The sequence below is a fragment of the Lycium ferocissimum genome, chromosome 8 (assembly GCF_029784015.1).
Source record: "Lycium ferocissimum isolate CSIRO_LF1 chromosome 8, AGI_CSIRO_Lferr_CH_V1, whole genome shotgun sequence".
Lineage (NCBI taxonomy): Eukaryota > Viridiplantae > Streptophyta > Magnoliopsida > Solanales > Solanaceae > Lycium > Lycium ferocissimum.
In genome coordinates, this window is record NC_081349.1 from 33,360,065 (window position 1) to 33,386,421 (window position 26,357).

Here is a 26,357-nt window from a genome sequence, read left to right on the forward strand (position 1 = left end):
ATTTTCAATATAAAAGTGTATATATTTATGTAAAAGTTATGCTAAAGTTTAAACATATTTTAAATTTTGAACCCATAACTTCAAAAATGTAATAGATTCAACGATAAAATCTATTAAGTTTAAATCATGGATCCATCGATAATATCAACGGAGTACCAGAAAAGAATCAGTACAGTCAACTGTACCTTGATCCTTTTGCCTTTTCCAATTCTTCTTCAAGAAAGCTAAAATTCTAAAGCATATGCTAATAATATACCCCTTTGAAAATTCCAAGGACTGCCATCTTTCTTTCTAGTTAAAATTCCAAGTTCAAGAAACACATTTCAAATTCCGGGATATTTCACCATCGATAAAGAAGAGATAAAGGATATTAAACCAGATATGCTTTTATACGTATAGTACTTCATCAAATTGCAAGGAGTATTTTATAAGGTCAAAATTTCACAGTTTCAAGATTCATATCTGTAAAAAGATGCTCAAAACACACTTCTCCAGTACTGATTCCAGACACAAAGTATACAGTAAACATAAAGATTCATATAAGATAAGCAGCAAACTTTATACATATATGTGCTTTTGTAAACAAAACTCTAAAAATAAGCACAAGTTCTTCCCTCTTCATATATAGCTAAATCTTTTATTCTTTTGCATATAGGCAAAGCTCATTATCCTCATATATTTACAGTCTCACATTCTTGATTCTCCTCCACAAGGCAGAATCAGGAACTAAATAAACTAAAGTTTTAGGCCTCAAATGGCAGAGGAGAAGCCATTGTTGAAAGTTCCTGACGGATTCTCATTGTTCTTTTCTTTCACTTGGACCCTTAAATTCCATCTGCCAATCCAGGAATTTCCCCAAGGATGTTCAAGATTTAATACATACGTACAAAAAGTATTAATATTTAACCTATATACGAGTATAATAAGGGATGCCGACTTGATCTTTTGTGTGTATATGTACAGCAAGACCTTTCACACTTGTTCTGGTAGTGTATTTAGGATAGTTAGAATTGAATACTAATGTTACTTCAGGTTTGATCAGCCATTGATATGGTCTCGCCACCATTAATGACCCATGGATGCCCTGCATTTAACCAACAAAATTCAACATCAGATGGAAGCTAAAAAAATCAAGACAAAGAGAATAAAAGTGTAACTTTTGCTCTAAGTTTTTATCTAGTTCTAGTGCAACCAATACAAAGACTTTACAGGCTGTATAGAGAAAAACTGAAAACAACTTTTCTATAAGGGAGAAATTCCCGAGCACCAGCTGGTGCACGATTCTAAACTCGGTGGATAATAAGCCCCCGCCTTTCTACCTTTCTCCAATTAAATATTAGTTAGAACTCGTGACGTGCCCGATGCACAGAGGCAGATCCAAAATTTGAATAAGTTCAGGTTCGAAATTCTACCACAACCTATTCGATTTACAGGGTTCAAAAACTACTATTTGTATTTATCTAGTGAAACTTTTAATACATATATAGGGCCTTACCCAAAGTTATTGGGTATGGATGAACCTGTAACTAATGCCATGCACCCCTGACAGCGTGGTCTTACCGCTAGACTAAACGGTGCAAAACATACAGCAATTCGCTCTATAATTCCGTCCTTGACACCGTGCTCTTACCACTAAACTAAACGGGGGAACATAAAGCAATTTGCTCTACAATACCCGCAGCTGACGCCGCGGTCTTACCACTGGACTAAAGCAGAGGGCAAAACATAAAATAATTCATCAAAATAAGGGGACTTTGATAGTGAGGGAAAACAACTTACTCAGAACTTGTTCTGCTGAAAATCTCCTGGAAACATCTTTACATATCATCTTCCTCAGCAAATCCTTTGCTTCAGTTGAAACTGATCTAAAAATCCTGGTGGGAAATCTCAAATTTCCCCTAAGAACAGCTTCAAATGTCTCAGTTGGAGTATCACCATAAAAAGGAGGAACTCCAGAAAGCATAATGTACAAAATAACACCAGCACTCCATATATCCACTTTCTCATTGTATTCTCTCCCTAACAACACCTCTGGAGCAACATAATATGGTGTCCCCACCACCCCTTTCATCATTTTCCCGTCGCATCCCATAAACCACTCTGCAGATCCAAAATCAGCAAGCTTCAAATTGTCCTGTTGATGTAACAGAAAATATAAAATTACTAAAAACGATTAAATATTAACTCAGTCTTCAAATCTTGGGAACGCGAGAAAATCAGAACAAAAACTTTTTTTAGTAACAATATAACTACAACTATGCCTCTGTTCCAAACAAGTAGGGGACGACTATATGAATCAATACTGCCAATGTTGCGCAGATTCATATAAAATAGCTAATTAGCAATTGAAAGAGGGCAAAACTTGAAATTAGTTTAAATATTCAACTAGCAACTTAATTCCACTTCTTAAGTTCGTCGCGCTCCAACGTCATAAAAGAAATAGTTTCTCCAGCACTAAAAACATTTTACTAACATAGTATCTTGCTATATAAATCTTTTTCTTCCATTCAATATTATTTTTTACTAGGTTTGCATGAACCAATAAGGTAGTAATAAACTAATAATAGAACAACTACTAAGTCTTAGTATCAATTTATTTAAAAGTTATGGGTTCATGTCTACTATTATTGCAATTTTGATAGATTTTTACGTATAAATTTATACCATCAGAGGCGAACCCAAGTCTACATACGCCCCTGGTAATAATAGAACAACTACTAAGTCTTAGTATCAAACAAGTTGAGCTCGACTATATGAGGGTGCTTACCATCAGAGGCGAATCTAGTCCTCTAGGTAAAGAAGCAAAAAATGTATTAAGTGGTAACTGATCCCTAGTCCTCAAGATAAATAACTCAACCTTTTCAAAATGCACCATTACCTTGTGGGTCGTGCAGATAATATTAAATCAATTTTAGAAAATATATACATAAAATACGTAATTTTACGAAGAGATCCTGGATTCACGTGCCCCAAATGTAATACACGAATTCACTCCTGCATCTGAGCAACCCCTCTGTCAAATCATGATCACTTTGTATATAGGGATGTCAAATGGGCAAGTTAGACTAAATTTGAACGGATCAAAATGAATTGAGTTAGTCATGTTTTCTTGTTAATTTTACATTACCTGGGAGTCAAACAAGATGTTATCTGGTTTAATATCGCGATGGGCCACTCCCAATTTATGACAATGTCCAATTGCTAAAACCAATCTGGTCAAAATCAAGGCAGCATATTTCTCATCCAACGGCCCATTAGAAACTCTCTCATAAAGATCACCATTAGAACAGAGCTCAGTGATTATATGAACATAATTATCATCTTCATAAACCTTATATATTTCAAGAATGTTTGAATTTCCACTGACAAGTTGTAGAATCTTGGGCTCTTTATCGAGACATTCACGGTCAGTGGAATCAATAAGAAGATTTTTTTGAATAGTTTTGCATGCGAAAAATTGAGAAGTTTGTTTGGAGAAACAACGGTATATTGTACCGAATTTTCCTTGTCCAATTTGTTCGTAGATTTGGAATTCAGTTTTTAAGGTCTCAAACATTGTTTTTGTTGATGTTAATGGAGGTTGAAAGAGAAATTTTGGTTGGTTTGGTTATGGAGTTCTTGTTTTTTTGTGAGTAAAAGAGTGATGATGATGTAGTACTATTTATAAGAAGAGAAGTACTTATTAGAATAGAAGAAAAATACTTAGAATATAAGAAGAGAATATTCCCAAACAGTGTGTGGTTGGATGACAGAGAACGAGATTCAGGAGTTGTGTTTGTTTTTTATGGATCCGTTTTTTATTTGGTCACGGATTCAATTTGGTAAAAATTTACCCGCACCCAATGTTTTCACGATTGCAATAAATATATTGACGAAGTATGTGCAGGTAGGATGAGTAAGTAGTGTTCGGCTTGTATGGTTAGGCTGAATTATTGAATAGTAACATTTGGTCTCACATGCCATTTCAGACACTGCACAAGCAGTAGCTGATCCAGGATTTTCACTCAGGGGGTTCGAAAAAATAACAAAAGCTAAATATAAAATATAATATTGTTTGCGATGGTAATCCAACTGTGATGTAGTATAATTTCAACATTTTGGGCCACTTTTAATGCATTTAACATTTTACATTTATTCAGGGTGTTCAAAAGTTAATATATGTACATAAACACAGAAAATTGATCCTATATATACACTGTAAGATTTTGCCCAGGGTGTTCGGGTCACCCTCGGCATCACGTAAATCCGCCCCTGTGCACAAGTGTAGCTTAGGATTGTTCGAAGTCAGTTTTTTATGTTGCATACTTAATGCCTTGGCATTATTATCGATTGCCTTTTGCCGCTCTAATTCAATGTGCGACAGTTGTATTCCATGTTTTCCTCGCTTCGTCGTGTGATGGCGTGCATTATTCACAACTAGCTGCTCAAATTATTATAGGAGTATTTGATAAATGCAATGGGCATTGGGTTTTATTCCTTCCTATATGTCCAAAAGTTACTCTTACGAATAACGGTCGTGCTCGTATTGGACTCTATTGTGTCTTTTTAAGTTGGTCAGAACTCATACAATGTTGATGTCAATGAGGAATGCTACCTAGTTGATTATGTCAGTCTGTCAGTAGTCATATGCTTGCCTCAAATATTACGTAATTAGTGGAATAATTTATATTCTTAACTTGCCATTTAACCATAATAAATTAATATAGTTTGAAATACATATAAATTTTTACCAATTTAATCATGAATACACACACTGGTGACTATGAGAGTCAAAAATGTTCAAAAGCAGATGTTTACATCAAAACCAAGTACTAATACTATTTATTACTTGGTTATATTACTTTGATAGCGTAAGCAATTGGATCACCCTACATTTCATGTATAGTTTTACTATTGCAAATGGCAAGAAGTTGGACTTGTTTTAATTAATTAATATCAAATTTCTTCAAACAAGCAGCATTTTTATAAAAACACTTCGATGAAACCGAGGTTTTAATATTAACTTTTCTTAAACAATCAGTTTTTTTTTTTTTTAATACTTCAATAAGACCAAGGTTTGAGACTTGCAAGTTGCAACATGAAACTTGCTGCTATTGGTTTTTTAGGACAACGTAATCACAAATTCCAGGTTTATGCAAGATGTCAAGTTTTTCAATTTCTCCTTATATTCTTATTATGGTACTAATTTTTTTAATTAATTCACAATAGTAGTATATGGTATTCCATTTGTCTTTATTTTTGTGGTCCTTATCGTTCATACATTTAATGTCAATCATATAGTCTCTCACAATGGATGACATGGATCCCTCATATTTATGTCCCTTTCAATCCCTTCTTCTCTAATGAGTCATGACCTGTCCAATTTTCACGAAAAAATAATTATACTAAGAATTTAACCTATATAAATTATTAGTATAATTTTTTTATATTACTCGTAACTTCTAATAATTAGTTATAGCAGGTTATTTACTACACATTTTGATTACTGAATTATGATAATTAATCATAGATGATTACATATTATTGCAAATTATATTAATACATAAAAAAATTATACTATCAAATCCATTAGGGAGTGCATAAAATAATCAAAGGGCACCATAAGATTGCAACAGAATGCAGCAAAAACCATGCCATGTGGTTGGTCATTAGTGTTGTAAATGTACCAAGAGATTTTCCTACCAATATCAATAGTGACAAGTCTCATGTTGTACTTAGTCTATGTCTCTTTTGAAAAATAATAAGAAAAGAGTGACTTCAAGTATCCTAGTTATTTATTATATTATCTTCTTAATTTATGTGACGAAATTTGATTAATCATGAAGTTTAAGCTTTTATTTTAATTTAAGGTATAAAATATACTACAAAGCTGTTCAAAATTAAATTATTTTCAAATATAAAAAAGGCGTTTCTCCCTCTGTCCTATTTAATATGACAAACTTTTCCTTTTAGTCTTAACCAAAAAGATACTATTTTTATATTCAGAAATAATTTAACTTTAAACTTCTTGTTTTATCCAGTGGCTCCAGGATTTTCATTCAGGATGTTCGGAAAAAAAAGGAGCTAAATAAACACAATAATTTTTTGCTGAGGGTATTCAAAAGTTAATATATGCACATAAACACAGAAAATTTACCCTATATATACACTGTAATTTTTTACCAAGGAAACACCCTCGACAACACGTAGATCCGCCTTGTTTTATCCTTAATGAGATGATTTACAGTCATACAAATCATGTTTAAGACTTATTCTAAATTACGAGTTTAAAAAGAATTCTTCTTTTTCTCCTAAACTCTGCATATAGTCAGTCTCAAAAATTGGGATAAACTCTTTTTGAAACAACTTAAAAGCTAGTGTTGCCGCAGAACGAAGCTTAACTGTCACTTGAGGTCTCACCGGGCTTCATAAGTCAAATCACTCTTAAATCAATATTTCTTATGAATGGTAAAACATTGAGGAAAAACCTTATCAAATACAAAAAAAGTTGAGGTTTATGTTGGAGAGTCCATGATGCACGCCACGAATCAAATGAAATTGAAATACTTCTTTGTATATTTATATTTATATTTAGAAATAAGGTGGTATCTCAAAAATGCCGCTATTCGATTCAATCACAAAACGATTCGAAAATCCTGAAAAAATGTGCCACATGGAATGAAGCAGACATGGTAAAAGAACTCCAACTTCACCAGATTCATTAATTAATTCCCTTTTCAGACATTTAAGTCCAACTTCTTGCCATTTGCATATAAAACTATAGTAGTTGACATGAAAGAGTGACACAATTGCTTAAGACATCAAAGTAGTAAACCAATATCTCTAGTCTTTCCTTAAATAGCTAGTACTGCATGGTTTAGACATGTTTCTATAAAATAAATAAATTAAAATTCTACATATTCGCAGATCTTATGTTCCTTTTATTTATTAACCTTATAAAATATAGTCCATTACTTATGAGATATGAAAAAATCAATTTAAGATTCATAAATTTAAGTCCTTTTAAATTATAGTCCATTACTTATTCAACTCAAATGCAATGCAGATCAGTCTAACTAGCAAATTTTAAAAATTGTTTAATTAAATCCAACAACAACAACAGACTCAGTTTCATAAATGTATGCGATCGAGTAAATAACTCTATAAAATTAGGGGAATTGCGTCCTTAAAAAATCAGTCTCTACTTTATGAAATCAGTCCACTTCTCACATAGTTTGGTAGTCATTGTGGACTGTGGAGTCCATAGCAAATAAACAAAACAAACTAAACTGAACTGAATCTCTCTCTCTTTTGCCCTCCAAGTAAAACTAATACCAATCCAAGTCATTTCATGAATAAAATATGAACAATTAATCAACCAACAAAATCACTTGTTATAAATAAGATCTTGTTATTGCATCGAAAGAGATAAATGTTGGCTAATCTGGCTAACATTGAACTTGGTAAAATGAAATGATTGAATAATTGAAAAATGAGATTATTCAGGAATACACATTGAATGCGTGATTACTCATTGAATTTCTAGTATTAGCCCCATAATCAAAGAAGTGTTTGTGATTGTTCAAAAGAAATGAAACAAAAGATATGATAGAGCTAGGACAGTTATCGTATGAGGCCTACCCAATGCTAGATGTAGGCGCATAATAGATTGATATGAACATCATGAGTTGTCCCGTAATAAAATCAGTACTACCTATGAATATTCTTTTTGGAGTAATCCCTCTGTTGCAATAGACAAAACAAAAGTTATCTTAAATATAATAATTAACATTCACGAATTTATTAAAGAAAAATAAAATGGTGTAGAAAACATAGTTAAGTGACTTTGGTGAAAAAAGCAATAATTAAGTGACCATTCATGAAATTTACCCTGAATTCTACCAAGTCGATTGGCTAACGCTTGATCCGTAAATGAGCACACTTCAGCTGAAATACGTGTCAAATTACCCATAAACTTCTCGACTAATAAAAAAAATAAGGGAAAAGGTGTTAATATTATCCACCTTTGAGATTTAGACTAGATATCCTCGATAAAAAGTGGTGCATATATAACTCCTGTTGTTACACAAATGGTGCAAATAACCCTTTCGCAGACAGATTTTTTTAGAAAATCATTTAGCTTATTTTTTTGATTAAAAAAATGCCATGTAGCTTTAAAAAAAAAAATAAGTCTACCATTTTTTAAAGTCATGTAATAATTTTTTTCTGGTGGGTCGGGTCTGATTCGTCTTAAAAAATGGGTAGACTTATATTTTTTTAAGCCAAGGAGATTTTTTTTAAAACGAACCAGACAACCCACTGAAAAAAAATTTATCTCGTAGATCTAAAAAAATGGGTAGGAGTCACGACATTTTCTTAATTAAAAAATAAGCTAAATCATTTTTTTAAGTTCTTTCAGTAAAAATGGAATATTTGCATCATTTGTGTAACGATAAGGGCATGTTTTCACCATTTGTGTAACAACAAAGACATATCTGCACCACTTTTTAAAGCAGGGATATATTTGTTCTAAATCCCAAAATTAAGGGGTATGTTTGCACTTTTTCCCAGAAAAATAATCAGTATTGTTCCCTCTGTCTCAATTTATGTGATACATTTTGCTTGCAGGTAGGAAGATAGGCTAGGCTGAGTAGTCGCTTTGGAGCAAGTTCTTCGACTGGATCAATGCATGTATGAACCCTTAAAATATCCCAAAGGTCTAGTCTAGAAAAAATCCGGATTTTATTGGGTTAGCTTTTTGGCAATTTGACTAAACTTTGAAGCTAAATTGGATTAGATTAGCTCTATATTTTAAGATTAAAATTTATATATTTGAAAACTAGATGAAAAGTATTATACGTTGCAACTTTTCTCATATCAATTTGGTGGAAAAAAATATCTTAAAATGTTGGTCAAAGTTGATGCAGTTTAAATTTCGGGAAGCGAAAAAATAAAAATAAAACACCTTAAAGTATTGGTCAAAGTTGATGCAATTTAAAACAAAAAATATCACATAAATTAAGTCAAGGAGTACATAAATTAAAATGGCGAGAGTATTATAAAATGGCGAGAGTGTTATATTCTGTTCGTCTCTTCCCCTTCACTTATAAATAGTACATCATCATTCTTACTAAAAATCAATAACTAGACCTACAAAATTTCTCAATCAACCTCCATTAATCATCATCAACAATAACAACAATGTCCGAGACCTTAAAAAATGACTTCCAAATGTACGAACAAATTGGGCATGGAAAATTCGGTACAATATACCGTTGTTTCTCCAAACAAACTAACCAATTTTTTGCATGCAAAACAATTCAAAAAAACCTTCTTATTGATTCCACTGACCGTGAATGTCTCGATAAAGAACCCAAAATTCTACAACTTGTCAGTGGAAATTCAAATATTCTTGAAATATATAAGGTTTATGAAGATGATAATTATGTTCATATAGTCACTGAGCTATGTTCTAACGGTGATCTCTATGAGAGAGTTTCTAGTGGGCCGTTGGATGAGAAATGTGCTGCTTTGATTTTGACACGATTGGTTTTAGCTATTGAACATTGTCATAAATTGGGAGTGGCCCATCGTGATATTAAGCCAGATAACATCTTGTTTGACTCCCAGGTAATACAAGTAGGACGACAAAATTAACCCATGAAAATATGACTCCCTTATTTATTAACTCAACTCATTTTGACACCAAAGTGACCATGATTTTATATTTGTTATAATACAAACACTGAACTTTTCGCCCTTTTTTATTTTTTTATTTTACCTAAAGTATGTTTTTTCCTATTGTTAGTACTAGTCAATGGCATGAGATATCGAGCTGAAATAGAGTAACATGGTCAGTGAAAATTCATATAGGTGGCCTCAACTTGTTTGGGACTTAAGAGTAGAAATTGCTATTTTAGTGTTACTACCTTATTGTTCCATGCAGACCTAGCACAAAAAAAAAAAAAAAAAAAAAAACAGTACTACAAAATAAAAGAAAAAAGATGTATATAGGTGGAATACTAATTAGTTTAGTATAGTACATTTGCTCCAGGTTTAACAGCTGCTAAATCTTTTTAGTTTTGTCAGAGATTTATATGTAGAAAAGTTTAATGTAGGATACGTTGGAGTGTGATGAACATAAGAACTAGCAGTAAGTCGCTAGTCAAATGTTTAGACTAATCGTAATTTATCACTATCTTGCTCGCTTCCAAGTGATAACTGGCTGCTATGTATAAACGTGCACGACATTGACAGTGATGATTCATATAGTCGTCCCGAACTTGCTTGGAGCTGAAGCGTAGCTATTGTATTATTATTACTAAAAAGAAGTTTAGTTTGATTTTTCTATCGTTCTCGAGTTTTGAAGACGAATTCGTTAATTGTTTCTATTAAAATTACATCTTCTGTTACATTAACAGGACAATTTGAAGCTTGCTGATTTTGGATCTGCAGATTGGTTTATGGGGGCCGACGGAAAAATGATGAACGGGGTGGTGGGGACGCCGTACTATGTTGCCCCAGAGGTGTTGTTAGGGAGAGAATACAATGAGAAAGTGGATATATGGAGTGCTGGTGTTATTTTGTACATTATGCTTTCTGGGGTTCCTCCTTTTTATGGTGACACTCCAACTGAGACATTTGAAGCTGTTCTTAGGGGAAATTTGAGATTTCCAGCAAGAATTTTCAGATCAGTTTCAAGTGAAGCAAAGGATTTGCTGAGGAAGATGATATGTAAAGATGTTTCCAGGAGATTTTCAGCAGAGCAAGTCCTGAGTATGTTGTTTTTTTCTCACTCTCAAGGTCCTCTCTTTTGATGAGTTGTTTTATGTTTTCCCCCCTGCTTTGGTCTATTGGTAACACCACAGCATCGGGTATGTAGAGGATATTGTTTCTTGGTTTCCCCGTTTAGTCTAGTGGTAAAGAGTGCGGAGTCAGGAGGGATGTTGAGAGAATTATTTTAGGTTTTCCCCCATTTAGTCTAGTGGTAAGAGCGTGCTATCAGGGGCGGATGTAGAGGGAATTGTTCTATGTTTCCCCATGTTTAGTCTAGTGGTAAGAGCGCAGTCTCAGGGGCGGATGTACAACATTAGTTACAGATTCATCCAAACCTAATGACTTTGGCTAAGACATGTTCACTAGATATATATAAACAGTGGCGGATCCAGGATTTTCATTCAGGGGATTCGGAAAAAAAAAATTCTTTTGCTTTTATTCAGGGTGTTCAAAAGCTAATATATGCACATAAACACAGAAAATTTACCCTATATATATAATGTAATTTTTTGCCGAGGGTGTTCGGGAATCCGCCCCTGTATATAAATAGTGGATTTCGAAACCAGTTACTCAAATGGGTTGTGGTAGAATTCTTCACTCGAACCTGTAATGTTCAAAGTTTGTGCCTTTGTGCAACGTGTGCGTCACAAGTTCTAGCTACTAAGTATTATTTAATTGGAGAGGTAGAAAGGCGGGCTGATTATTCACATAGTTTAGAATTGTGATTGTGACAGCTGGTGCTCAGGAATTTCTCCACTATAAAAAAAATTGAGCTAAAGTTACATCTATATTCTTTAGTTTTCGCCTTTTGATCAGCCTTCCCTTTACCTTGTTTTTTTTACCCTTAGTTTCCATCTGATGTTAGAATTTTGTTTCTTAAATGCAGGGCATCCATGGGTAATTAATGCAGGAGAGACCAACCATATCAATGGCTGATTAATCCTGAAGTAAGATAGTATATTTTTCTAATTATCTAAACTACCAAAACAACTAGTGGCTAGTTATGCTCTTAAAACAAGACCAAGTACAAGAATGGACCTTTGGGACTTCAACGATAGCAATTGAAGATGTAATAAAGTAAATAAAAGTGAGCTCTCAGATGAGATGTGGTCGAGCCACACATACTTCAACTTGGTATTAGAGTAGACAGAGATTATGGGTTCGAGCTTTTCTGCTATCCATTATCAAAAAGAATTTTCACGTGCTTGGTCCATTAAAAAAAACAAATCAGCCCTGCATGTGAAGAGACATGTTAAATATATGAAGTAAATAAAAGTCCTTGATTCTGCCTTGTGGAGGAGAATCAAGAATCTGTGACCAAGCAAAAGAAATTAGAAGTTCAGGATATGAAGAGGGAACCACTAGTGCTTATTAATTTGAGTTTGTTTAAAAGAGCACGTGTATGTATAAAATGTGCTGCTTATCTTATATGAATCTTTATGTTACACACTACATTTTTGTGTTCGGAATCAGTACTGGAGAAGTGTGTTTTGAGCATCTTTTTACAGATATGAATCTTGAAACAATGAGATTTTGACCTTTTAAAATAATAAGCAATTTGATGGAAGCATATCTGGTTTAATATCCTTTGTCAATTCTTTATTTATGTGAAATTTGAAATGTGCTTCTTAAGTTTGGGATATTAATACGAAAGTTGGCACTCCTTGGAATTTCCAAGGAGGTATATTATTAGCATATGCCTTAGAATCTTGCTCTGTTGAAGAAGAATGGGGAGGGCAAAAGGACCATAGTACATTTGAGTGTACTCATCTTTTTCTTGTACACTTTTTTTCTATGACAAATGTTGTCCGGTCAGTTTGCATACACTTCGACTATTTGACGGAGTACATGTTATCTCTCACTAGCACAGTTACCCTGAGCAATTTTGATTAATAAAGCTTAAGGATAGCTAGCCTTATGAAGAAGTTGGTATGTTCCTCGCCGTCCTAATAAATAAGTCTAACCATAGACTTCCGGATGATTACTATCCGTTAATAATAAGTTGGTATATTCCATGCGAGGCTAGGTTGTCTGGTAACCTAGAAATAAAGGTTATTTTCGACATTTAGCTTCTTTCCATTCTTTAAGCTATGGTGGAGAAAACTATCCCATGTTTATGCTGGTGTGATCTAGTTAATATATGCCTATTCAGTGAATAAGTTGAATTTCTGGACTTGTTGGTCTGAACACCACTGTTAGATAGAGCTAATCATGTCAGACATAACAATTAAATGACCATCAGAAAGAAGTTGATGTTAGTTTCTTATTATCGAAGGAAACTTTATTCTTTAAATCGAAGATACAAAGTTATACTGCACACCATTTCGAGTGGATTGTGATTTGTGAAGTATAGTGCCCAAATTTTATAATCCAAATGCCAATAATAATGGTTAATTACAACTTTATTCAACTTTCCTTGATTCGACCTGTTCACAAAATTTTGTTATTTTCACGAAATGTATAATTTCAAAAGGATTCTTGATTACCCATCAATAATTTAATCAAGGAAGTCGTTAATGGAGAGTGTCGTATCAAATGTTACGTCAAATTTTATGTTTTGCTCTTATCCAGCTTGGATATATTTAATCAAAATACTTAATCGTTGTTTTAATTCTTGTAAGGAAAAGGATATATCATACACTAGAGGCATCCAAATCATACCTATATAGGAATGACATGAAAAATCTTTCTATGGCATTATGGCCTTTAACACAGGATATTGTACATATATCAAATTATTTCGTAAATTAGATTTTACTTGATGGTTTATGATTGTGTTACGTGTGCTCGATATAGAAGTTATGCCGGTGCACCAAGTTTCTGCTATGAGCAAAGTCCAGAAAAAGGTAAACATAGTATTATCTTGCAATTTCCGTCAAGGGAGTTTTATTAAGCATTTCCAAAATTTTGTACAACCGTTGTGCCCAAACTAGCTTGTATGCATCTTGATTGTTCTATCGAGTACTTGCTATCTATCACCAGCAAAAGTATCAAACCAAAAAAAAACCACAAAAAGATGCTCGTCTCTTATGAGATTTGGACCTTGATCTCCCATGATTTTCATCCGCTTCCTTGTCCACTAGGTCACACTCTCATGAGTACATATGTCCAGTTTTTTCTCAAAGTAACTTGTCATTATGCTTGAGAACATGAACAGGAACATCAAGTATTCTCACATTGGTTAGATTTTAAGAATCATATACAGACGCTTTACAAAGAATTACACCTCAATCTTTCTAAAACAAGCAAGTGTGAAACCCAAAAAAGAAGGACCTAGCATATTCTACACATTAGTGACAAAATGAATTGCAAATGCAAGAAAAGAGCTTGGATTAGTTGGCTGAGAACTTGAATTTACCACAATCAGCACAAGAAACATATACTCCTATTCCTGTGTGTATCTTTTTCTTCAAAGCCTCTCATAAACGATCTAATCGATAGATGCTCCGCAGCATATGTCATGAACGACACCAAAACAAGGCCGCCTACAACCATCAAACCTAACCTGTTGGCATAAATTATTTATGACAGTTAATCAACTATTAATTAGTCAAAAACAAGCACAGAATAAAGCATGAAGTTCAAGATTTTCCAGTGCCTAAGCACACGAATAGGTCCTTCTAAAGAAAGGAAAAAACTAAAACGACAAGGGAGGAATAACAAATTGGATGACCAGGCTAAGCCATCCTGTACTGTATGCATGATTACCAGATGACACATGCATTGGAAAGTCGAAATGCATATGGTATAATCAACTAAATGAGAACAAATCCGGTTGCTGAAGATGGTCTATAATAACGTAGTGTTTCAGAGTCGCAATGCTATGAGGGCTTCAATACCGTTTAACACTAAGGGAAATGACTGCATAAAGTTTAACCACACTGGTTTACTACTGCAAACCATCTTTTAGGGCCATAAGTGTCCTATTTCTGAATATCTAATTTTCATCTTTTATTCAATGTGCTCACCCAATAAAACATTTGTTCCTTAGTCATATTAAAATCCATTCAAACTTATGATGTTCAGTGGACTCCAGTGTGTCATATATGAATACTAAATTCAAGATTCAAATATCTTTACGGAACCAAGACACAAGCGTGTAAACGCTAAATAGCATGGTGTCATTCAGATGCAGCCATTAATACACATAGACAAAAACTATTACAGTAGATGACATGTAAACCACAGTAAATTGCTTGAAATGAAGAAAAAAAGATTATTCAGAAGTACCTCAAAAACAAAGCAGTGATTCCGAAAATACTAGGCAATGCAGGGGCTAAAATTGCAAGAAATGCCATCCCTAATCCATAGTAGCACGCAGCAACATTGCAACATGATTGCTGCCGCTGATGACCTACAAGGCAACATAACATCAGGAACAATGAAACACTGCACGTAAAATTTAGTAAAACGAAAACTACTGATCGTATGGCAACCAACCTTTTCGAGATTCATGGTCCAAAGATGAAGGATCAGCCCGAAATTGCCCAGCTCGATTTGCCACAGCCTTTCCCCATTGATAAACTAAGTGCAAATAACTTCCAAACTGAAGAAAGAAAAGTGTAAACGTCCACTCGTACATCAGGAGGAGACCAGTCCATGGCATTACTTGGCGGGGGATAATTACAAGTGAAAGCCCGAGGGACACCAGAACAGCAGCAAAACAGACACATACAGATATCCCACCCAGAAAAGCAGGCACCTTTGGCTGCATAAAATTTGTGAACTTGTTTCATGTTAATATCATTTAAGAACAAGCAACATAAGCATATCATGAATTGAAAAACAATAGAAAAAGGGAAAAAATGACAAAAATAGTCCCTTATGTTTGAGGTAGGTTCTTAGTAGTCCCTTAAGTATGCACTTGATAGTTTTGGTCCATTAAGTTTGTCAAAAGTTAACACTTTTAGTCCCTGTCAAATATTTACCGAAACATTGTCCGTCAGATATGACAAGAACTATGGAAAAAAAATGGCGGGAACTGACATTTAGAGGTATAATTTTTGTAGTTTCTGCTATTTTTAATATATTTCGAGAGTGTGGTGCAACTTTTTGAGGTGTAATTTCTGGTATTCTTTTTATATCTTTTTAGTGTCTAGTGTTGTCTCTTGTGTCGCATATTTTAGGATTTGATGGGACTTTCTTGGTGTTTATAGTTCTTTTTCACTATTTCTGTCAAATCTAACAGATATAGCCAGTGATATTTGACTGAGACCAAAAATTATAATTTTGGCAAACCTAAAGGACCAAAACTGTTAAGTGCATGCATAAAGAACTATTTTGAACCTACCCTCAAACATAAGGGACATGAGAGGTAAAAGAAGTAAGACTTTGCAAGCGAAAGACCTCATGCTTGAAATATAACCGAAAACCATTCTGCAAGTCATGAGAGGCGATTCATTATTTTGCAATCTCATACAGATTAGAGAAAGGGAAAGCAAAAAAAATAAGGACGTCAAAGTTCCAAATATTGACACGAAGGAGCGCAAATACCTGCTGATCTGAAATAATGGTGGATGAAGGAACGGAAGAATAAGCTAGGACACCTCCAGCTCTGATCTTGTAGTATAGCTGTCTAATGTGGTCAAATAATGATCGTGTCTGCAGACAGCAATCTTTTTTCAGTATGAAAGATACTTAAAATGCTAACAACTATTAAAGTAATGACATCATTTCACCTGTAAACATGACTGATAGTAACAAAAGACTATCAGAAGTAACGGAAGCAAAAACAGAAATTTGACAACAAGTTCATCTCTAGGATTTTTGCCCCCTCCAGTTCCAGGTAGAGATTCTTGAAGACGTACCCTAACATTCTGCAGCATGAGCAAACATAAGGTCAACTCATACAGTTATTACAGATACTTAAACAAAATCCTCTCTGGCACACTAACATAGAGCTGGCAAAGTCAGCTCCAACATAGTAGCAGCAAAGTGGAGAAAATGACAAAAATGGTCCCTTATGTTTGAGGGTAGGTCCAAAATAGTCCATTAAGTATGCATTAACAGTTTTGGTCCTTTAAATTAGCCCACAGTTAACATTTTTAGTCTCCATAAAATATTTACCAAATTGTCGGTTAGATTTGACGCAAATATTGGAAAAAGAGAGTCTTAACTGTAAAGTTAACATTTTTAGTCTCCATAAAATATTTACCATACTCTGTCAGTTAGATTTGACGCAAATATTGAAAAAAGAAAGTCTAAACTATAAACACCAGAAAGTCCAATCAAATCCTAAAACATGCAACACAAAAAAACTACACTGGACACTAAAAAGATATAAAAAGTGGCAGAAATTACACCTCAAAAAGATGCACTAGACTCTAGAAATAAATTTCAAAGAGCAAAAAAATTACAAAAATGGACCTCTAAATGTGAGTTCCCGCTAAATTACTTTTTTCATAGTTCCCGTCAAATCTAATAGACAGAGTTAGATAAATATTTGACGGAGACTGAAAGTGTTACCTTTTGGAAAACATAAAGGACCAAAGCTGTTAAGTGCATACTTAAGGGACTATTTTGAACCTACCCTCAAACATAAGGGACCAGTTTTGTCATTTTCTCCGGCAAAGTGCATAAAATGGGGTTTATGTTGGGTAGGGAGACAGAGCCGTGGAACATGTAAGCGGGGAAGTAAAATATAGGATATTTATAGAGAAAGAAGACAACAATATTGAACGTAAAACGACTGTGGGCAGTGACTAGAGCACATGGAGAAGAAAAATACCTGCCATACGTCAACAGGTTTTAAAAGCCAAGATGTCCACCAATCCCACGGTTTAAGTGGTCCAAGTGTGTAATGAATAACTCGGAGTTCTTTCTCATCTACCATCCACTACAAATATATTAAAGCAAAAAAAAAAAAAAAAAAAAAAAAAGTCAGACCAATGAAGGAAAAATTAAAATGCCTCTAATAAAATCAAGGTCTTGCAGCCGAGGTATTTCTGTTCTAAACATATGTACTCTAAAGTTTACCTTTTTATCAAAGATTTTTACATTTATTTTCTGATAAACCCCTTACCCCATAAAAAAGAGAAGAGAAAATAAAATAAATAGCCGCCCACCAAAATAATAGCCAGCAAACGTATAATTTTTGTATATTAATGTATAATATACATAAAATAAACATTTTTGATACATAATAGTGTATATTTTTTTGTATATATGGCTAGCGAATGTAACTATGTTTGGCCAAATGTGTTACTTGCTCACTACCAACAATATAAAACAAAAGTTAAAAGAACACATAAAACACACAACAGCCAGAAGAATTCAAACAAAGGCAGTCCCTTAATCCTAAAACAGACCTTGTTAGCAAGCATGTAAAGGCCAACATCTGCATTGTAAAGAGTAGAAAGTCTCTCCATTTCAGGGACCTTTCTAGAATTTAGGACCTCTGGAGGCTGGTTTGGTTCATAAACACGCGCATTAGCAAACCCAACATAGTAGGAGTTCAGAAAACCTTGATCACCTGTCAGCAGGAAGAGTAAAAGAGAGACATTTTCCACATTCATTGCCAAAATAGGAAGACTTTAATCTACACAACGAAAGCTCCTAACGAGAGTAAATGACTTCCATAATTAGTCCATAATTAGACAACAAACTTCGTAAAACTATTAGACGACTTAAGATAGTATGTATCCTTCCATACAGATTATATATGTCAGACTAATCCGGTTGGACCGGGATAAACTCAGAATTAGTAGGCATTTGTCCATGTAATTTGGAGCTCAAATTTGAAGTTTTGATTTGACATCAGTGTTTGTTTTTAACATTTGAAAAAATTTCATCTTCAATTTGAAATTTTGATTTATCCTAAATTCACCTAAAAGGTAGGATTTCAATTCCAAGTTTATGATTTCAATTTTTTAAAAATTTGATACTTGACCGATAAGTTTTGATTTCGCAAAAAAAGACCCATAATTTTAAATTTTGCAAGAAAAAACCCACGCTTGATGTGAAGAGATTGTCCATGCCACGTGGGAGGAATATATTAACTAGTTACTACTATTGTTGATTTATTGGACCAGTGGATCTTTGTAAAATTATGTGTATTTGGAAGTTTGTATATAGAATGTAATCACAAGCATTTATTTATAAACGGAACATGATGGTATGCGATTTGTTAATGCGGCACCTTAGCATATTCTGATAGGTTGTTTATGAATTATAGTTCGCACATTTGGTAAGATTGTACGAATTGGGAAGTTTTGATAGTCTTAATAAGTTGTGGAGTTTTCATGTTTATGAGAAAAACTACAACTTTTGAGATCCAAATTGCATGTCCAAACAAAATTTCAACTTCAAATCAACCTGATTTCGAATCAATAATTTCAAATCATGATTTGGAATCATGGCCAAACGGGCCCTTAAACAGTTAAGAGAAATATCATACCTCCAGTATAAGAAGGCAAAGTGGTCACCTTGCTCATCAAATCCTTAAAAACCTTGTCTGATGGTTCAATGACCATTACTCCAGAATTTAGTTTCTCGGAATGTTTCAAATTTGCACAAAACTTCCCGCATTTAAATAGATCTTCAATGCTCTTTACTACAATTGTATCAGCATCAAGATATACCACTGCCAAAATAAAAGGAGAAATTCCAACATTAAGGACTAAAATTTAGAAAATGTGTGCACCTCTACTTAACAAAAAGAAGGCAAACAATTCACTATGACAACATTGAAAAGCACTCAAGAAAGTCTTGAAATGCAGGAGTATATTATATCCCTTTCTTCCTTTCTGTCCAAACTTAAATTCAAGCGCTGAGCTATAGAATATATTACCTTTCTTGTACTTGGTCATGTTAAATACTTTTAGCTTTGTGTAAACACCCCAAAACCTCGTCGGCCTCACTTGATTTGGATTTGACAGTAAACTAATCTTTTCCACAATCCAACCATCAGCCTGCACAGAAAGAAACAAAGACGAAATCCTTCAATAAGATTATTAAGCCACGTCTAGAACTGCCTTAGCGTCAAACACAAATATAAAGATCGAAATTCAGGTCAACTGAAAAATATTAGCGCGCGACTAATTGAGGAAACCTCAATGTAGAATAACAGCTACTACCACCGAAAAGAGTTTTAAAAAAATAACTGAAAAGTGAAGCAGCAAAAGGACATGAATACGTTGTTGCATTTGTAAGTACATGTTCGAGTCTATCTTCAACAGAAACCAAGCTACTACACCTACCTATCAAACTCAATCTTCTTAAAATGAAGAAGCAAATGATACTTCAATTTAAGATCTTTAGTATTTACTGACTCTACGAAATTACTATTAATCGATCAATCATCATTGCCTCAACTCCAAATTATTTAGAGTAGACTATATGTATTGTTTGTATTCTTGTCCTTTTTGAATCACATACATACATGTTTAGGGCATACCTGATGTATAAGCAGTGGATTTGTCCAAAACATTGCTCTTCACTCCGACTTTTATATATAAGTGAAACTTTATATATAAGTGAAACTTTATATATTAGTATAAATCGAAGAACTGGTTCAAGAGAGCATTGCCTCCTCAAGATGGTTAGAACTCCAAACCACTTACTCAACATCCTAGGTCCATCCCTATACATGGGCATAGTCCTTTTTTTCTTTTTCTTGTAGCAGTGGTGTCAGGTTAATTTCCACGCACCTCAACTAGTCCACCGAATGCCTCCCACCTCCCACCTCCCACCGGAATGCAGTTAACTCTGTCCACCAAAGCTTAGGCAGATGGGAAGATTCAATATAGAGTAGCAAGTGCTGGGATTCTAACATTGCTTTATCACCTAACTCTTCGATCACTTGGCCAGAGGCGGAACCAAAATTTAGAGTTTATGGGTTCTGGACTTGCTCTCGAATCAATAGTCGTCATAGTTACTAGTTTTGTAACTAAATGTTTATTCATATTTAATGGATTTCCTAATACAAATACAAGGTCCAAGCAAAAGTTATTGGGTTCTTCCGAACCCGTAACTAGCACTCTCCCTCTGCCCCTGCTGGCCACCCTCTTGGGGGCTAGGTGTGCCATGTTCATTTCAATTCAATATTTGATGGCACTCCACCTCCAGCCCATATTTTGGAATCCGGACGGTTTCTTGATCTTTTTGCTTGGTGTAACCATTCAAATGTAAATAACATTTCCGTGCACTTTTAGGTTTTATCAGCTCCTTTAGTTTTTAGATAGACTCGAATGAATTTGTACTGGAGCTACATCATAATTTATCTACTCAATTGCATCCTCTGTATACTGATTAAATGAGAGTTCATCAACCTGGTAAAACAGCATTTAGAGGATTCATTATAACTAAACTACTGGTGTGAGCGGATTCGGCAAAACCTAGTAGTTTTGGTTCAAACCCAGTATTCTTCTTAAGAAATCCATTTAATATGTAAAAATTGTTAACTAGAACCAGTAGCTCAATATGACAAAAATCCCGAACAAATAGGCTTCAAATCCTAGCTCCGCTTCTGTTGCACTATCTTCACACTAGTTATCTACCTACTACAAGTCTACAACACTCATCAATTACCCGGCTCGAAAACAATTAGGGGTCGTTTGATTGTTGGTAGTGAATTCATGTATTAAACTAGTATTATGTTAGGTAGCATTTTAGTTGCTAAGTATAAAATTCAGCACACCAAGTACGGTGTTTGGTTACCAGTTAACAATCTCGCATAACGAATAAATGCACTCTAAGTTATGAGGAAATCTATGTAAATTATTTATGCAGGATAGAAGATGGAATAACTAATACATGAATAACTAAACCCTCCATAGGTAATCCTTACATAACTAATAGTAATCCCTGCATAACTAATATATGCATTAATAATACTTGCAAAACTCTAACCAGCAACCAAACAACCCCTTACTCCACAAAAACTAAATATTTGCATGAATCAAACTACACTAATCAAAAATGACCCAAATGAAAGCACAAAGTAAAAGCTAATGCTAAGCAAAAAAAGTACATACTCGAAGGAGGTCACTGGCATATTGAGAAACTCCATCAGAGACCTAAATAACCATATCTCTAGTGGACCCAGTATCGCTAATTGATTTTCCAAGAACTCATCAGCCTAGAGAAGGGGCAGAGCTAGAGCACAGGAAATTGGTTCGGCAGAACCTAGTAATTTTGATGCAAACCTTGTATTGGTCTTAATAAATTCATTTAATATGTACAACTTATTAATTTAGAACTCAATACCTCAAAATGACTAAAATCATGAACCCGTAAGCTTCAAACACACACACACACACACACACACACACACACACACTATCTTCACACTAGTTATCGACCTACTTCAAAACACTCCTCGATTATCCGGCTCGAAAACAATTATTCCCGCCGTTTCAATTTATTTGTCCTACTTTCCTTTTTCCTTTTAACCTATTTAAAAAAGAATGTCACTTACGTTTAGTAACTCTTTACACCAAACGTCCTACCTGGCACATTATAGACCACAAAATTCAAAAGTGCATTTTTATACCTTACACACATCTTTAGTTAAGACAACAACATTCAAAAATCATTCTTTATTTTCTTAAATTCCATGCCGAGTCAAACTAAGAGAAACAAATTGAAAACAATTACTCCATAGCAACTAAAATTTTGCATGAATCAAACTACAATATGCAACAAAATAACCAAAATGAAAGTGACTGCTAAGTATACAAAGTATACATACTCTTAGGAGGTCATTGGCATATTGAGAAACTCCATCAGAGACCAAAACAACCATATCTTTAGTGGAACCACTTTCCCTAATTGATTTTCCAAGAACTCTAACACCCAACAAGAACTCATCTCCATATAAAAGAGTCACATATGCTTCTTCACTTGATTGAGATTTGATTACCCAATTACATGATACAAACATCAATAAAAATAGAACCCCATATCTAAAATCAATTACTTTCATAGTAATCTTTCTCAAATTAAAATCTCCAGCAGAATTTAGTCAGAAAAAAGATCTTTTTTTCCAAGAAAGAAAGGAAAAAAGGGGATCTTGGGGTTGCTTGAAAATGGTATTAGAATAGTGTATGAGATATTTAAATTTTAAATTCAGGATTTGGGATTAGTATATTGTTTGTTCTTGTGTGTGTTTAGGTTGTTTCATCATGCTGGTCTATGTTGTCATATTCTACTAGGCTGTCTTTCTTGAAAGTGAGAATTTTCAAAAATCAAAGCTTTTCCAGTTACTGCTATTATCCCTTTATTTTTTGTTCTCTCCTTTTGTTTTGGTTGATGAGCCTTTAAAAAGGTTTGTGGCTTTTTTTATTACTAGAAATAGCTTAATAAATTTTACAACACTTCAATAAAATTAAGTGATTTTTTTATGATAAATATTATTTAGCGGTCTTAGTTGGGACATTGAGGTTTATATATAAGTTTTAGGGACAAAGGGGTCGTTCGGTAGCTGATTAGAATTATGCAGGTATTAGTAATATATAGATTAGTTATGAGGGAATTTATGTATCATTTTATGCACGATTTAGTTATTCCACCTTTTGCCCTGCATAAAATTATAGATTCCCTCGTAACTTATACATGTATTAGTTATGCGTGTTTCTAAATTACAAACCAAACACCGTATAATTTTATACATGAATAACGCAACTCACCTCATAGCTAGCTAACAACCACAGTAAGTACTTGTGCATGATTTTAATACATGAATAACTTAATCCTAACCAGCTACCAAACGAACCATAAGGGTTCGTTTGGTTTGAACATAAGTTATGCAAGGATTAGTTATGTTAGATTAGTTATCTGGTAGTATTTCTTATTGATTGTTTGATTTGTTATATTAAAAGTAACATGCATTGCATAATTTCTAAAAAAAAAAATTGTTCGTTTACAAAAATAGCCTCCATCTTATTTAGTAGAAGGGTTTGAGGGACCTCAGAGCTATCTTTGTCATTTTTATTGTTTTTATTCTGGAATTGATATTCCACCCTATGCTTCTGATAACTTATTCTGGTACTATTCTAATCCTGAATAACTTATCTCGACCAAATTCAGGACGATTTTTCCTTATCCATCATATCAAACGACTCCTTAATCTTATGAAATATGTATGAATTTTTTTCATTAGTGCTAATGACCTACTACTATATTTTAAAAATAAAATAAAATATTAAGTTCGTTATTTACATGAACCTCCTACTCTTTTTCTCGTCAGTCCCATCCTTCCCTCTCCTTTCCTTCTGCTTACGCACACACTTAGTGCAAGGCTGTTTGTCATGATTGGTTTGGCACTCTCTTCGTCTGAGGTTTTAGTTTGGTAGCTCAGTTAAAATTTTCTTCTCCTCCACCATCTCTTCCTGCTTCTTCACTATCATCATTATTTTCAAATAATTAGCAGATGTTTAATTATTTCTGAATATTTAAACATCTTACTCGATATTTAGCATCGACAACCTGAAGTTGTACTTTCCACTGTTTAACTCTCAGCTGTTTTTTGATGTACCACAGATTATTATTTTTCCCTGTTTAAAATCTGATCTTCAAGAAGAAGAACAACAAATGTGATTGAAGTTTGTTGGACAAATTGACGTAGTTCGACATAGTTCTGAGCAATGTCAATTCTGAGCTGCGTGCAGCTCCTTTTAAATTATACTACAGTAGTATTTAAAAAGTTTACGGACAAATTACTTCAATCACTGATTTCCTTGACATAAAGTTGAAGTTCTCCATACTATTCCTTTAGACAAAAAAATTGTAATGGAACTTAAGGTTTATCGTGATTTGTCCATGTTTTGTTTGGGGTGTAATAAATAATACAACCAACAATAAAACTTCTCAGCACCCATAAAATTTAATTTAGTTTTTTTGAGGTCATTGTGCAAAAACCATGTACTTAAATCATTACTAAAGAGAGTGGACATTTGAATATGCATGTACTTACTCAAAAGCCGTCTAATAACTATATACTATATCTTTTCAGCCACGCACTTTCTTATATGCTTTCACCAAAGTATACGATAACTATGGATATGAATATTTTAAGAGAGGATACGATAGTAATTATCGCTTAGACCCCTAAGATTGGAATAAGTGGCACTTAGATTTTAATATACAATTAAGGTAGATAAACATCTTACAAATTCAAAGGATAAATGGAGAACTTTATATATGATTAGTTTCGAAAGATGTATATATAATAACTGTATATTCTGAACATATTGATTTTAATTTTTAGTTTGCATGTAATTTCATTTTTCTCCTCAAAGTTTCATTGTAGAAGTAATTGAAGTTTTGTGTAACATCATGACTGATCTTTTCCGATATACCAAAAAATTAAAAATTAAAAGTTTTGTGTACATGACTGTCGCATCTAAAAGTTAAGTTGTTAGAAAAACATCTTTTTATAGTTACTTTATTATATTCGTAACATGTTCCCCTCACGTGCGGCCTGTTTTTTTATTTTCATGGGTCAAACATGTGAAACTCGAACGAAGTACCTTTGTATGTTATGGTATCATGATCAGAATTGAACTTTGGATGTAACTTAACCTCAAAAGCTAGTTCATGAAGTGAGAATTTAATTTCAAAAACCAAATAAGAGATGCGAGATAAACTCAACACCACCCATCGCACACACAAGTCTACCACAACTGGAGCGTGAACAACATAATATGAGGGTCCAATATTATCGACTAAATAAGAATTGGAATAAATCGGGTTATGATATCATGTAAATTATGTAATTATCGCATTATTTAAAAGCTTAAGCTATTAAAAGAGGTGATCAAACAATCACTGATTTTGTAATTAAAGTGTCCCTGCTAAGGTTTGAATTATATCAACAATTTTGAATTAAGCAGGAATTTTTTTGTTAAAATAAGATGCAAATATGCCGTGTATTATACTCGAAGTACAAGAATAGTTCCCTCCATTTTTAAATATCTTAATCTAAGTGATAATTATTCAGATCATGCGGAAAAAGGTTTAGATGAAAATAGTCAAATATATAAAGTATTAAAATAACCAAAATGATGACTCTTGAGAGCTTTAAATTTAAATTTGTAAGTTCTGACTCTTATTCCACGAGCACATTTTTTCACTTTCGCGCATGAATGTCAAGATCTTAATCTTTAAAAAGGGCTCCAGTTATCTTGTCTCCACCTTTATAAGATGTGCCAGCACTGACATCACAAATAATTGTACGAAGTTTCAAATGAAAGCTTATAAAAGTTTTCTACTAATGCTTATATGTTATAAAATGAAGCTAAAAGAGTAACAATATTAATGGATGAAAACCATAGAAATAGAATGACAAAAGAGGAGAGATTTTTACTATTCTTCCAAATGTGTTACAAGTGTCTTTCATATGAAAACATGCCTCTATTTATAGTGATACATATACATTTAATATATGAATTAATGGAGGAACCATTAAGATGGTGGAGGAAAATGGATGAGCCATTAAGATGGTGGAGGAAAATGGAAGATCCATTAACATGGTGGAGGAAGCATTATATTTGTGATATGGACATCCATAATATATTTCATATTGATTGGATGTCCGTAGATGATGTGCGTCGTTAAAAACCTTATTGGGAAAAACCACTTGTGGAAAAAGCCTCAATGAAGGA

At 33.7% G+C, this 26,357-nt stretch overlaps 3 protein-coding genes across 3 annotated transcripts; 1 reads left to right on the plus strand and 2 right to left on the minus strand.

The window, feature by feature from the left end:
* Positions 1-517: 517 nt before the first annotated feature.
* LOC132066851 (phosphoenolpyruvate carboxylase kinase 1-like) lies at positions 518-3,652 on the minus strand. Its single transcript, XM_059460050.1, has 3 exons — positions 3,128-3,652; positions 1,780-2,134; positions 518-1,084 (listed from the first exon to the last, which is right to left on the minus strand). Exons 1-3 carry the CDS (start codon positions 3,554-3,556, stop codon positions 1,029-1,031), a joined length of 840 nt encoding a protein of 279 aa, XP_059316033.1. The 5' UTR covers positions 3,557-3,652; the 3' UTR covers positions 518-1,028.
* A 5,487-nt stretch (positions 3,653-9,139) lies between these two features.
* On the plus strand, positions 9,140-12,344 carry LOC132066852 (phosphoenolpyruvate carboxylase kinase 1-like). Its single transcript, XM_059460051.1, has 3 exons — positions 9,140-9,609; positions 10,401-10,755; positions 11,642-12,344. The coding sequence occupies exons 1-3, from the start codon at positions 9,181-9,183 to the stop codon at positions 11,689-11,691; spliced, it is 834 nt and encodes a 277-aa protein (XP_059316034.1). The 5' UTR covers positions 9,140-9,180; the 3' UTR covers positions 11,692-12,344.
* Positions 12,345-13,910: 1,566 nt separating this feature from the next.
* Positions 13,911-22,988, minus strand: LOC132068142 (inositol phosphorylceramide glucuronosyltransferase 1-like). Its single transcript, XM_059461626.1, has 10 exons — positions 22,445-22,988; positions 19,544-19,664; positions 19,151-19,336; positions 18,063-18,226; positions 17,483-17,590; positions 16,434-16,571; positions 16,249-16,356; positions 15,196-15,463; positions 14,986-15,109; positions 13,911-14,260 (listed from the first exon to the last, which is right to left on the minus strand). The coding sequence occupies exons 1-10, from the start codon at positions 22,676-22,678 to the stop codon at positions 14,119-14,121; spliced, it is 1,593 nt and encodes a 530-aa protein (XP_059317609.1). The 5' UTR covers positions 22,679-22,988; the 3' UTR covers positions 13,911-14,118.
* Positions 22,989-26,357: the final 3,369 nt, after the last annotated feature.